The sequence below is a fragment of the Phyllobates terribilis genome, unplaced genomic scaffold (assembly GCF_046119375.1).
Source record: "Phyllobates terribilis strain yellow unplaced genomic scaffold, ASM4611937v1 Scaffold_3__8_contigs__length_932513732, whole genome shotgun sequence".
In the NCBI taxonomy this organism is placed as follows: domain Eukaryota; kingdom Metazoa; phylum Chordata; class Amphibia; order Anura; family Dendrobatidae; genus Phyllobates; species Phyllobates terribilis.
In genome coordinates, this window is record NW_027362763.1 from 241,936,896 (window position 1) to 241,952,160 (window position 15,265).

The 15,265-nt window shown below is 42.3% G+C and overlaps 1 protein-coding gene across 2 annotated transcripts in view; it reads left to right on the top strand.

Annotated features, from left to right (window-relative positions):
• Positions 1 to 12,328, top strand: part of XRN1 (5'-3' exoribonuclease 1) — a 108,516-nt gene extending 96,188 nt beyond the window's left edge. For both annotated transcript variants that reach the window (XM_073674686.1, XM_073674687.1), the window contains 3 exons: positions 822 to 936; positions 1,190 to 1,335; positions 10,483 to 12,328. In XM_073674686.1, the coding sequence (XP_073530787.1) occupies positions 822 to 936; positions 1,190 to 1,335; positions 10,483 to 10,761 (540 nt within the window). In that variant the 3' untranslated portion in view covers positions 10,762 to 12,328. The remainder of the gene's footprint in view (positions 1 to 821; positions 937 to 1,189; positions 1,336 to 10,482) is intronic.
• Positions 12,329 to 15,265: the final 2,937 nt, after the last annotated feature.

A 15,265-nucleotide genomic window follows, 5' to 3' on the forward strand; every position in this document is an offset into this window, starting at 1 on the left:
GACAGCTATTAAGTCTCCTCAGTCTTCTCTTTTGCAAGCTAAACATTCCCAAATCCTCTAACCGTTTCTCATAGGACATTGTTTGCAGACCAGTCACAAGTCTGGTCGCTTTTCTCTAAACTTGCTCCAGTTTCATCATGTCTTTTTTAAGATGCAGTGCCCAGAACTGGCCACAGTGTTCCAGATGAGGTCTGACCAAGGAGGAGTAGCGGGGGATAATTACTTCACGTGATCTAGACTGTATGCTTCTGTTAATGCAACCCAGAATTTTGTTTGCCTTTTTTGCTGCTGCATCACACTGTTGACTCATGTTCAGTCTGTGATCTATTAGTATACCCAAGCTTTTGTCATATGTGCTGTTACTTACCTTATTCCTCCCATTCTGTATTTTCTTTTTTTCAATTTTCCTGCCCAGATGTAGGACTTTGCATTTCTCCTTTTTAAAAAAACATTCTGTTAGTTGCTGCCCACTGCTCCAGTTTGTTTAGATCTTTTTGAATCCTCGCTCTCTTTCTCCTCTAGTATTAGCTATCCCTCCTAGTTTTGTGTCATCAGCAAATGTAATCAGTTTACCCTCAATTCCTTCATCTAAATCATTGATAAAGATGTTGAACAACACAGGGCCCAGGACAGAGCCTTGTGGTACCCCACTTGAGACATTCTTCCAACTGGATGTGAAGTCATTTACGACCACTTATTGGGTCCGATCACTAAGCCAGTTATGAATCCACCTAACAGTTGCCTTGTCCATTGTCCAAAAATTTTTTTGTGCTGATTTATTCTGCTGATCCTTTACTGTTTTTTTTTATTCTTTTAATTAGGGCTCACTTGGAGCAAACTTTCCTCTGCCTCCACCACCGCCTCTCTTTTCAAATTATCAGCCTCTAGGAGCAAATTTACCTGCGGGATCCCTGCCAGTGTTTCCCCAGCCAGCACGTAAGTAATGCATTTAGCTGGGTCTGCTGTGTACAAAGCATGTTTAGTTTTAGCCCGTGTACATGGGTGATGAGTAATTGTGTACCAACGATCCAACCTAAGTAATCATCTTGCTTCATATTCCTGTATTGTAGCAATGCTGACTCACAAATGTGTCATGCGAATATAGACAAAAATGTCAGCAGTTCTGTAGTAAAACTGCTATACCATATGTTAGTAAATCCCATAATAGAATGACATTCTTTCTGTGCAGCCAACATCATGCCTTCAGCACCTCATATGTTTGGTGCCGTTCCCTGGAGACCGACAGTACCATTTCATAATAAAACCTATTTCCAAGGATCTTACCCTGGACATATGCCAAATGCTGGAAGCCACAACCAATTCATACCACTACAGGTAAGAAGTTCATGTTTGTACTTCAAAAGACCTGTAATATAGCTTAAATCAAAGTAGAGTGCATATAAAGAGTCTACATGCCCTTGTTAATATGCCAGGTTTTTCTCATGTAAACAAATCATACTAAGAAGACTCATTTCAGAACTTTTTCCAACTTTAATGTCACCTATAATCTGTACAAATCTTTTGAGAAACAAATTAAAATCATTCCGAGTGGGAAAATAAATATAACAAAGCTAAAATACAGATGCATAAGTGTGAACACCCTCTTACACACCCTCTGAGTTTTTGTGTTCAGAATTAACCAATCACATTCAAACTCTTGTTAAATAGTAGTCAGCTACCATCATTTACATGGATTCTGATTATCCCAATGTAAACTTTAGCTTTCCTAGTAGGATTTTCCTGACAAAAGCCATGGTCTATAAACCGCTTACAACACAGCAAAGGGTTCTCACTGTCGAAAGTTATCACTTAGGAGAAGGATACAAACAAATGTTCAACAGCATTAGATATACCATGTAACACTGTTAAGATAGTCATCAAGAAATGGCTTAAAATTGACACAACAGTGATGTTACCTAGAACTGGACGTCTCTCAAAAAAAATGAAAAGACAAGCAGAAAATTGGACCTAAATACTGCAAAGAGGCCTCCAGCAACATTAACGGAGCTGCATGAACTTCTGGCGAGTACTGGTTGTGTACTGCATGTGACAACATTCTCCCATATTCTTCATATGTTGTGGCTTTGGGGGAGGGTGGCAAGATGGAGACCTTTGCTTTGAAAGAAAAATATCCCAGCCTGAAAAATGTCTAGCCACAACCTACATCTAGTCTGTCAAAAGCATGTAAAAAAATGTGTTATGGTCTGATGAGACCAATGTTGAACTTTTTGTCCATAATTCCAAAAGGCATGTTTGGCGCAAAGCAAACACTGCTCTTCACCAAAAGAAACCCATACCTTCAGTGAAGCATAATGGAGGCAGCATTATGCTTTGGGGCTGGTTTTCATCAGCCGCAACTCAAGCTTTAGTCAATGTGGAGGAAAATATGAACAGTTTTAATTTTGCGACAAAACCTTTAAGCCTCTGATAAAAAGCTGGAGGAGTTTTACTTTTCAGCACTACAACGCTCCTAAGCATACCTCCAAATCAAGAAAATAATGTATTAACCAGAAGAAGAGCAAAGTTTTGGAATAATACAACCAAAGCCCAGACCTGAATCCAATCTGTTGGTGACCTGAAGAGGGTGCTATTCACAGGAGATGCCCTCGGAAGCTGATGGATTTGGAGCGCTACTGCAAGGAAGAGGGGGTAAAGATTGCTAATTCTAGATGTGCCATACTGATAGACTCCTACCAAAAAAGACTGAACACTGTCATAAATTCAGAGGTATTTCAACTAAGATTTAAGCAACCACATTATATTAGTATTTTATTCTTATTTTTCCACCCAAAAAGATTTCAGTTTGTTTTGCAATTGAATTGTCCAGACTATAGGTGACATTAAGGGTATGTGTACACATTAAGAATTTGCTGCAGAGATTTCTGCACCCAAAAACATGTCTCTGTGCAGGAAAAATGCTGTGTTTAAAATACACGCATTTTTGCTGGTGTTTGTGTTTTTTTTCCATTATTTTTAAAAGATGAAAAATGTTGCAAAAGCGCCGAAAACATTAACATGCTGCAAATTTAAAACTGCTTCAAGTGTTAAATTAGCTCCTATAGTTTCACAATGCTGGTCTAGAAGCAGAGCGGGGATGCAACACATGCCTTTCTCCTGTCTGCCATGGCTGCTCAGGAGCCACATCTCTGTGCATCGGTATGGTGAACTGCCACAAGAGAGAGGCATGTAGCCCTGCCCACTCTGCCCCTGCACTGGCACTGTGTGTGTGATCAGCTCCTACAGTGTCAGTGTGTGTGCATAGCTGAGGTTTCAGTTCAGGCAGCACTGGCCCTGAGCAAGCGAGCGCTGTCATTCAATATGGAGGAGGAGATGGAGTGGTGCACTGTGATTGGCCATGCTATAGGTCAGTGATGGCGAACCTTTAGAGACGGAGTGGCCAGTTATTTATCGCAAAGTGCCAACACGGCAATTTAACCTGAGTACTGAGGTTTTAGTTTAGAAAAAACAACTCTTACATGTATATGCTCCCCCCATCCTGGAATATGCTCCCCACCCCACCCCCATCCTGGAATATGCTCCCCACCCCACCCCCATCCTGGAATATGCTTCCTCCCTCTATCCTGGAATATGCTTCCCCCCTCCATCCTGGAATATGCTTCCCTCCTCCCCCCCCATCCTGGAATATGCCCCCCCCCACCCCCATCCTGATATTTATTGCTCCCCCCATCATCCTTGTAGATGTTCACCTCCCCATCATCCTTGTATATGTTCACAACCCTTCCCCATCCTTGTATATGTTCACCAATTCTGCTGGCGCTAGTGTTGTTAAATACATAGAAAAAAAAACAAACAAAGTCTCCTACTTACCTTCCCCTGCAGCTTCCAAGCGACATGGGTGCGTGACGTCACTGCCATGCACCTCCAGTCACGTGCACGCTGACGTCAGCTGCTGGCCTTTGGTTGTCCGGCAGCGTGTATTGAGGCTCACGGATCCGGCAAGTTCGTGCGCTGCAATACACATCAGCTGGAGGACACACATCCAGCAGAACTAGTGGCTGGCGTCGGCTGGCCCTGCATATTCACGGGCTGAGGCGATAGCCCATAGGGAGGGCCCTGCGTGCCCCCCACGTGTGCCATCGGTTCACCACCGTTGCTATAGGTGCACTGTGACTGGCCATGCTATAGGTGCACTGAGCACCCTCATTTTCATAATATATAAAGATCGGGTTTTTTTGCATAACCATAATTAGGAAAACTAGACTATAGGCTTAATTTTTAAAAAGGCTATATGACTATATACTGTCCACTACATGACTATCTGAATTGTTTAAATGGAGTTTTGGGGAGACAGAATCCATTTCAGGCCTGGGCTACACTGTGACTTCTTGAAGTCTAAATTAGTACATTGTCCTGTATGCAATTAGGTGGAATACAGCTGCCACATATTAATTAAAATCAGTCCGTAGCCTTACAAAAAGTCGCAGTGTATCCCTAGCCTAAAGAGTACCCATCATCAAATATGACTCTTTATTTTATGATTTTATTATTTTAATATATTATACATAAAAATATAATAATTTTTCTAAAGATTAAAAAAATCCCTAGGTAAAGGCACTTGTCTTACTATGTGAAGGGCACACATGGTATGTAAGTCTGACTATCTGCTGAAAGGCATCACTAGCTCCCAGCATCTGTCTGCTCTGAGCAGCGTGATCTCCCTGCGTAGAGCGGAGAGAGCGCTGATAAAGTACTTCTGGTGGTGGGCAGTGGAGCGGCAGGGAAAACTCTTATGAAGTCAATCGATGTCCCCAGCAGCAAGCGCGTACAGTATCATTCCCTCTATATTCACTCCTCACTAAGCAGTGAGACCTCGCCAGTTCTTGTGAGATCTCGCCAGTCCACTGCCCATCATCAGAAGTTCTTCACCAGCGCTTCAGCATCTATCACTGTCACATTGGTCTCTGTATTGTTCGGAGGGGTCTCACGCCGTTCTTAGCAGAGAGCAGCATGACAGTGATGGACTCTGAAGCACTGCAGAAAGGCAGGGATAACTATTCTAATAAAGTAACAATATGTCCCCAGCAAGTGCTTCATGCTTCTTCTGCCTACGCAAAAAAAACACAAAAAGAATTTACTATCTGCTGCGGGTTTAGTAGAATCAATGTTATGTGCTCTTGAGCCTAAGAGTTATTCCCATCAACAAAACTTATCTATCAAAACATGGCAATAGAGCACAGTGGTCCGCTAACTCAATTCCGATAGGGCAATTCAGAGTTCCATTCTCAGGATTGGTGAAACACCAAGTGAGGCTATGTCTCTGTGATTGATACAAGATGGGATGTAAAACTAAATCCTATGTCCTGAGTGTCAAGTGACTCCTTCCTTAAAGGGAAGCTATCATCAGAAAATTACCTTTTATTTAAATCTGGTTTTCTTAGGCGGTTCATTGAGGGAAATAGCAAACAGTGGGTATTGTCTGCTACCTTCAAGAGGCTGACACTAAGAAAGAAAAGAAGTCTGCTCCACCTCCATAGGTTACGTCCATCTACTGGCACTAAACTACTCAATTTAGCTTACTTTCACTTAGGAATCCAGACATGTTCCTTCCTATAGTGTTTTTTTTTTCTAACTTTTTTCTGTTCTTCCCTAAGGTTGGGAAACAGAAAATGGATTCACTATCACCCCACTTAGAGACCGAGAGCACAGTGCTGAAAAGGTCACACTGTATCATCTCTGGTCTGGATGGCAGGACCTCATTCCCATGTTCAGGTGACCAGGCGGATGTTCCCGGTCTCCTAAACTGCCCACCCACCATAGTGTGGCGCTTTGCATGGAGCGAAGATGGATCCAGGAAAGATTTATCCACGGCCTTCCGGCTATCACCTCTTCAGGACGGATAAGTATAGTCCCTCCACCTCCACAGCTCTGGTTTGCATATGCCCCTTTTACCTAATGCCAGTCTCCATCCCCTGTTGTAGTCCTCCGCTTCGCTGAGTACTTCTGGCATGTTCACAGCGTGGTCTAATACTTCTCCAGTGGGGCTGGGTTGTAATGTAGTCCTCGCTTCTTTGCGGCCTAGCCGGATCCCGGTTACCCTCCAGCCTAGCAAGCTCGCGCGGGTCGTTTACGTGTGCTTTAGTGGCACGGCCCTCCGCAATGTATAGCCAATCTGGCTCGCGTAGGTCATTTCGTGCACATATCCGAGTCCCGCCCACTGCCCTTTCCTCCGGCCACAGAGAAGCAGCCTTTCTCACAGTCTTTTCCACTCCTGCACTGCAGTAGAGTACGCCGCCCAGATATTCCTCCAGAATGGACTCCTAGCCAGTCATCTAATCGCCTCCAGAACTGGTTAGGACTGCCTTACTGCCCTAGGAACCAACCCTGTTCCAATTGGCACTTCCCCTTCTCTTTTTTTTTTTTATTTCTTTCTATCCTCTTCTCTACCATGCCCAATTTCAGAGATAATCCCATACTCCATCTTGCCCTAATTGGCACACATTTTGCCTGTGCCTCTTGGAAGTGTAAGTTTCCCTCAGGCCAGACCACCATGACATACGCCGATTGAAGCCACATACCCCACAGGAGTTCACCGATGTCTGAGACGAAAGTGCACCCCATCCCCTTGAATGGGTTTTAGCTCTCTCCCATTCTATGGCTGAGCTAACCAATGTATCCCTATCCTTAATTTCTGTCATGGACCATCAACCTATTTCTTCTACCACCTCTTGTACTTTTACCACTATGCAGGGTGAGTCAGACCTACCAGCTACTCCGCACCAACATAGTAGATTGTCCAGGAGATCCAAGCGACCTCTAATGAGTTCCTCCTCCAGATATCCTTTCTTGTCTTGCTCAATCGGTGCAGGAATCTGACCTTCGCTCCAACTCAAATTCAGACCTAGACTCCAACTAGGCTTCTAAGCTGAGGGACATGGCCAACAGCCTGGTTTAGGCAATGAACCAATCCTTGAACGTCAAGAAAGCAGACTCCTCTCCTTCTGTGCAGACATTATCCTTCAAGAGGGTCGGGCAAGCTGCCAGATGCTTTTCGAATCACAAGAAATTCAACAAAATTCAGTTCAATGAGTGGAAGCACCCGGACAAACGTTTCCATAAACAGAAGTGCATGTATATCTTGTACTTTTTTCCAGACGAACTCCTGAATATTTGATTCGACTCCACCTCAGTGGATACGCCCTGGTGTTCTGGCTATCCACGAATACTATGCTTCTGCATTTTGATGGAGCGGGTTTAAAGCCTACAGATGGTTTTGAGTTTTTGGTCAAGTCTGCCTTTGAAGCCACCGGTTTCACCCTGTGTCCAGTCTTGGCTTATACCTGGGTGGAACACAGATACTTCTTCCAAAGAGTCCCTTAAAGGCCTCCTTTTTCCTGGCTCCTGCCTTTTTCGGGTCCCAATTTGATCAGATTCAATCTGACACCACCGTTGGTAAGAGCACCATGCTCACACAACCCAAGCCCAGTCACTCTTTTCCCAGGCGTAAGACGCATCAGTTTTGTCCCTTTCATTCTCAGAAAGCGTTCCTACTCATCAGGAAAGGCCAGCTATACCGCAGCAAAATAGACCTACCTTTAAACTGGCCTCATCCTGGTGCCCACTTCGTCAGTCCAGCCGGTCCTCCAGATTAAGATTATTTTCCAGCATGATGGACCACTCCTACCCGAGAACCTCTTCGGATGGGCGGCCGTCTTCTCCTATTCAGGGACTTGTGGTTTATTGAAGTAGACGATGCCTGGGTAAGACAGAAGTAACCTGCTCCAGATACAAGGTAGAGTTCCACTCCCAGCCACGCAAGTGTTACTTCAAAACTCACACTCCCTACTTGGCTTTCATTTCTTTTTAAAGGCCATTTCTTCGCTTCTCTGGTCAGTTGTCATCCTTCTGGTTCCTCCTCAAAAGTGCCTCTTCGTTCCATCATGGATTCCATGGTACCCAAAGAATTTCTTTTGTCAGTAGGTATTCAGGTTGCTTATTTCCACATCCCCATCAATCTTGCTCATCAGAAGTTTCTTCGCTTCCCTGTTTATCAGTTTCCCTTTCAGTTTGTGGTGCATCCCTTCAAACTGGCCACCGCTCTCAGGGGGTGTTCATGAATGTCTTGGCTGTGGTCATGGCTCGCTTGTGTTTCGATTAAGGGGTTTGATCTTCCTTTACCTAGATGATATTCCCTCCTATTCAGAGAACCTAGAAAGTCTACAGATTACTCTGAACACTCTCTTACTTCATCAACAAACTGAATTCCTCCCTGATCCCTTTTCGGCAAATTGTCTTTCTGAGCATGTTGTTCGATACTGTCTGTGCAAAGGTTTCTCTTCTGGAAGACAAAAAGTCTGTTCTCCAGGCCAGCATTCACATACTTAAATGGACATCTCTAGTCGCTCTCCGCTTCTGTATGAGCCTTCTATGCAAGATGGTGGCAGCCATCTCTCATTGGGACAGGTTTATCCTCTCAGTGGATTGTCCAATCCTTCTACCCCGCCAAGCTTAGCAGTCTCATCTGGTGAATGACATCCCCCCCCTAATCCGCCAAGGTCACTCCTTTTTTTCCATTCATTTGCATATTGCAACTACAGGCACCAGTCTTCTAGGCTGAGGACTGGTTCGCAGCCAGTTCACTGTGCAGGGGCAATGGAAGAACGACGAAGCTCTTCTTATCAACGTACTGGAATGTAGAGCCATCCATTTGGATTTGGTGGTTTTGTGCCTGCTTTCCTCTTTTCTTCCCAAAGTGGTTTCTTTCTTTCACCTCAATAATGAGATTGTCCTTCCTTCCTTCTGCCCTTCTCGTTCTCCTTCCACAAAGAAATCTCTACACAAGTTGGATTTGGCCTAAGCTGTGCGACCCTCGGTTACAGCCCCTTTCAGATGCACAGATGTCCCATTTTTCATTCCGAAGGTCCTCGCAGAGATCTGCCCACCTCTCAAGCCACCATTGGTTATTCGATTCAATCTGCCATACTGTAAGCTCATCATGCTAAGGCTCGAGCTCCCCCGTTCAGGGTTATAACTCACTCCGCTCAATCAGTGGGTTTTTCATGGGCCATGCATCATCAGGGATCTGTTCTGCAGCTCTATAAGGCCTCTACTTTGTTTTCAGTGCATACCTTTTTAAAATTAAACACTTTTCTGTTACTTGGAAGAAAAGTGTTGCAAGTGGCAGTCACTCAGGTACTGGCCTGAAGATTTGCAATTATTTTAAATGCAAGCCTGATGTTCTTCCTTCTCAAGGACTGATGACGTCACATGGTTTCCTACATCTCCCAGTGAAGTGCCCAAAAATAATTTTTGGTACCGTAAAATCTTTCTGGTAGCCTTCATTGGGGGGACACAGCTTCCATACCATTGGGCCCATGTTAAGGTTTTTCTCGGATTTGGATTCTTTCCTTTTTTCTTTTTTTTTTTTTTTTTGCTACACCTACTGCTTTTTACTAACGGAGTAGCATGGTGCCAGTAGGCGGGTGTAGCCTGTTGAGGAGGAGCCAACTTCCTTGTGTTTTTCTTAGAATCAGCCTCTTGGTGGCAGCAGACAGCACCCATGATTTTCTGTGTCTCCAATGATATGTACCACTTCAATGTACATCTGATAACACAGAATCCACCAATCACAATAGGTGATGTTACAGCTGACCCTGCTCCCACTCCCTTCACAATGACTTTAGTACAAGCTCATTAGATACTTCAATACAAAAGATCTAGTCAGAGCCTGACCATTGTAGCTAAGATATGTTTATTTTATACTTCCTGCTGTTTCAGGAAACAACACATGTACATTGCCACAATGAACAGACTCTGACCCTATGCTTTGTATTGAGGCATCTGATGAAATTGTGCAGCTGTCGTTGTGAAGAAAGGGGGAGCAGCTATTGTGGTTGGTGAATCCTGGTGATCATAAGTGTATAGAGGTGTCACCTGCCATTGTAATTCTGCCCTTGAAGAAATTCTTCCTGAAATGACAGGAAATATGAGTCTAAAATAACCTCAGTGGCAAGTTTAACAATGTATTATTATTTTATTTAGAGCACCATTGATTCCATGGTGCTACATGAGAAGGGGTTACATACTAGTTACAATTCTAAAATACAGTGAACAAACTAACAATGACAGACTGGTAAAGGAAGGCGAGGGCCCTTCTATGGTAGACTTAGTCTACAGGACAATTGCAAGACTACTAATTTTTTAGTTTAAAAAATTATTTTACAGATTAAAAAAAACGTAACATGAAAGCGTGATTTTCAGTAGGTCATTTTCTGATGATGGCTTCTCTATAAAGGAATTAATACTATGAGAAGTGTGTCCCATTATTTATGATCCAATATCTGGCTAAATCGGTGTTCCCCATCTATAGCTCACAATGATGTGTCTGATTCATGGACCTGTGGTCCCTAGAATTCTGGGTTTGATTGTTTTATATGGCTAAGTTGAACTGTTTGCTGTGCTATTCTGTGTTTGCTTACAGCCAGTGGATCCCACTTTATTAATGTTATGTAATTTGATTTAAAGGTAACAAAGCAGCGAGTTGCTACTAATAAGAATAGCGAGAACTGGAGCACATCATCAAGTAGTGAGCAGAGACAGGTTCCTGATGTTGCCAGTCATCTTCCCTCGGAAAGCTCTTCTGTCAATGTGACTTCTCCACACACCACTCAGCGCTCTGCGGTAGAAAAGTCTTCTACGCCTGCCTCTGGGGCTCCACGATCTAAACCAAACACAGGCTCAGCAAGCAAGCGGAAACCTCGCAAACTGGCAGTGAATTTTAATGTCCCTAAAACTACAGAATAAACCTGACTTTCGGATTTTCATCATCTGTATCACCGCCTTAACATTGCTGTGTACAAACGGCATGAGCTGCTGTCTGCAATTTTAATCTTTTTTTTATTTTGATTTTTTTTCATCATCAGTGCTTATATTAGACTATCCCTATATTGATAACCACTTTACATCCATTTATTAGATATCGCCAAAATCATAACTGAAGCTGAATTACCGAGCGCCACTTGGACGCATCAACCTTTTACTTCAGGAACCTGCACTGATTTTTATTTTTTTTTTCCTAAAATGTATTACTTATTTTTTAACTTTTAATGAGTTGCTTTGAGTAAAATTAAAGTTCTCTTTAAGAGTAACCTACTGCAATCCTGATGGCTGTACGAGGCTGCACATTTGGTAAATTTCTCCAACGCCATGATCCATCTTGCCACCTCCTGTGCTGTAAAGTATTGCAGGAACAATAGTCCTTTGTATTGCCATGCTTGAGGCTGTTTCCACCCATGCTGATCATGTACGTGCCTTCATCCTAGGCAGCTCTTCTGCACAACACCACCTATTACTGTGCCTGTCTCCTCACACAGTGTGGATGTAGCGTCGTCTTCACCCTCTTGTGCTCTGTGCAGGGTGTGGTACTATAATTTCCGCACATAAAGGGTTTGTCCACTGCTGGACAATCCCTTCTTAATTGCTAAACTGTCCATCAATAAAAAAAAAAAAATTGCTTACCTCCGAGCACAGCCCTGGTGGTTAAGTGACATTGTACTACATGACTGCTGCAGTCTTTATTACTCTGTAAGAGTGGACTACAGCTCTGACTGATGGAGAATGCTGCAGCAGTCACGTAACGGCCAGGCGACGCACGATTTGCGATAGGATTTAAGCTAGTAAAATGTATAGTTTTTTTTTTTATTTTTTCACTTTATGATGAACTGTTTAGCTTCTAAGGGATTGTCTTGTAGTGGAGTATACTTTTTAATACTTTTTTTGGTCATTTTGTTTTCCTTTTTACATATTTCAGACTGGAGAATGTATTTGGAGCATGTACTGATTTACAGTCTATTTGTTCTTAAAAGGCCATACATTTATTTTCATGTCCCCAACTTTTTATCAGACTTTTGATAAAATATCCCTCTCTATTGTAAGCTCCTCGGCATGTGCTGCTGTAGGGTGGACTAGAACTAGATGTTTTATTGATGATTTCCTATTTGTTCTTCCTAAGGCTGTTCCAAAAGATTGTTTTCAATGAACACTTTTATTAATTTCCCATAGTTACGCTTTTTAAGTCCTGGAATTTTTCATTGGGTCTTATATAAAACAATATTTTATTATGAAGGGAAAACTTTTATGTGCCCATTTCTCTAGTTTCTAATTTTTTAATTAAACTAGTTTTCACTGTATTTACAGTATAAAGTGCGGGTGTTTCATAGTAGCATGTGTCAGTAATTGTGTGTAAAACATACCGTGCAGTCCAGGATCCATGGCATGTCACTGTTCTGCACAATGGACAAAAATATGTTTTTTAATTTTATTTTATTTTTTATTAAAAAGTAAATGTTGATTGCAGAATTGTACACACAAAAAAAAATATATATATATATATGCAATGTTACAATGTGTCCGAAATTTTTCTTTACTTTATCAAATGGTTTACATTTTAAGTTTTAACCAATGTCACATGTCTAAGAATATCCCGAGAAGAACAAACCTTAAGGCTATGTGCACACACGGAAGCCCGATTAATCAAGATTTGCTATTTTCTCGCCGGTATTGATGAGGGTACATGATACAGTCAGATGCTCCTGATTCATGAAGAGGTGTACCTCTCTTCATGAGTCTGGAGCGCCTGACAAGTGGCGTTCGTCTCTGTGCACTATGCCATAAATCTTATTCCAGTCAGGAACCGGAGTGAGATTTCTTGTATAGGAAACACCATAGCTCGCCATGAATTAGTCAGCTGTGGCGGCAGGCCCCTGACGTACCCCCATCCTGCCCCTGTTCCGCCCATTTTGGCGGAGATGAAAGGAACTGGTGTGAAAGCTCCAAGAGACTCTAAATTTTAGTGCAACTCTGAATTGCAACAAAATTTTAGGACGTTTCAAAGCTTTTATAGCTTTTTGATGAATCGGAACCCAAGTCTTTTTGCTGAGATTTTGGAGCAGAAACTGAGAAATTGCCAAGTTCTTGATGAGTTTTGCATCTTTGAGGGGAGGATTTGGAAAGTTTACACTCTGTTTCTGCTACAACCTCTTCAAAAAACATTTTGTGTGCATACCATAAAGGAGCTTTCCAGTTTCAGAAGACCCTATCCCCAGGTGCTGTTTGATTTAAAAAAAAAAAAAAAAAAAGAAAAACAACCTCTGGTTTTACTAACTCTCCCTGAGTCCAACTCTGAGTCTCAACCAGTGCTCTCAGTGTCTATTATTGTCTGCTGTGCTCTAGTCACTTTGACAGCGCTGCAGCCAATCAGCGAGCTCTGCTGCTCTTCACAGCTTCTGCTGTCAACTCTGACAGAGCCGCTGAGCCAACTGATCGACAGCAATTCTTCACACCATGACTGATACTGGCAGCAGCAACAGAGACGTGGCACTGGACCCGGGGAGGGTGAGTAAAAAACAATTTGCTTTTCTTGAAAACAAACTGCGCCTTAAGACATTGGTTTTTCTGTTAATGGAAAATGTCTTTAATGTATATGACTGTGCCGTACTGGATCTAAAGATCAATGTATTAATAGTAATTAGGAGTTCAATATTTAGCCTCTTTAGGCCACACATATTAAATGACCCAGCTAATGAAGACTTCTTTTGAACATAGTTGCAAAAAGGTGAAAAAAGACCTTTAATGATCACTAATGGGCATTTAATTTAAAATACTGCAATGCCCAGGTTGAACGCTGGAGTCTGCTGAGCCCAATGATTGGTCGCAGTGGTCACGTGTTGTAGACCTGATGTTACCAGTGCAGTCCTGTGAACAAAAAACGATAGTGAGCAGCTAAGAGAAGGCTCAGGGCTTCAATTAACAATTTCTGCTTGGTTTGATTTTTTTAAAAGAAAAGTTGTTATAGTAAATAATTGTGTTCACTATTAAATAACAATTGGGCTGAGGCTACATGGCACCTGAGGTCATGCAGCCAAAGCTTGTTGTAGGCCTCTGCTTCAGCACATCGCAGCATAGTGCAAGTGATCCCTTGCATTATGCCGCAAAGTAAAAGCAACACAAAATATTTGGCCTCACAACCTATCTCTCGGACAAATTCTCTGTCCATGCTCCTATAGAGCTCATTGTGTACTAACTTTGCATGTATAAATAGCTTGACACCTGGGTGATGCTATTCCCTTTGTCAAAGCATTGTGTCCCTACAGTGTCTGACATTGTCCAATTATCGCAGACATAGAAGACTGTGTAAGTTCCCCCTAGAAAGGCATTGAGTTTGAAAATGGACCAGTGCAACCTGATGAGCCTCAATTATCACAAATGTGAGGAGAAGACTGACGGTGACCAGATTTTCTGGATCCAAAAGTCCTAAACTGCCAACCTGATGAGCCTCCATCACCACAAATGTGTGGAGAGGATTGACGCAATTTTCTGAATCCAAATGTCCTGAATTTGTGCACCACTAATGGAGCCTGATGCATCCATAGTGAGGAGAATGGAGAGACCTTTCTAGAATGTGAGCTGAATATAACAATTACTCAGATCTTTGAGAATATGATGACAACCAAGATCATCATAAAAAGGCAAACGATGTCCAATTCTGCCAATGGGACGGCCTCTATAGCAGTTGTCAGGAACCTCCGGGTCCTTGTAGTCTTCCAGCTTGATGTCCTAGGAAGGGAGGGCATGAAATTGATGCTGGCAAGGATGTTTTGATCTCTTCTGTAGAGACAGATTTAAGCAATTTATGGATATTTAATATAAAACATCCGTAGATGAAGCAAAAGATTTTTGGAGCTAGAAGAAACTAATCCATCATATGCAATTATGGTCAAAGGATTTGAGACTTGACATGTTTACATAAAGTTTTCTTTGGGTTGTAATAGTGGCTATGTGCATTAACTCTAGATTGTTATGGAGAATGATCAGATAATTTTCATGGCAAGATATGACTGCATTTTTTAAAAAAAAAAATTAAGTTGATCACAAAAAAAACATTTCCCCTGAATTTCAGCCCTGTTATAATACTACCTCTACATCATTTCTTGTTAACTCAGGAAAAGGATCTTCTTAACTCAGGAAAAAGTGTCATCATGGGCAGGGAAGCTGATATCACTCTCACACTTATTGAATTATAAGAGCAGACTGTCTTGCTTTAAAAGTGAGCAGGTTATTCATCGTTACCTCCAACTAAACTCATACAGCCATTATTGCTTTGCATCAAAAGGGCTTTACATGCAAGGACATTGCTGCTTATAATATTGTTCCGAAATCTACCATTTATTAGATCATCAAGAACTTCAAAGATAGAGGTTCAATTGCTGTGAAGAAGGCTTCAGGGTGCCCAACCAAGTCCAGCAAGTGC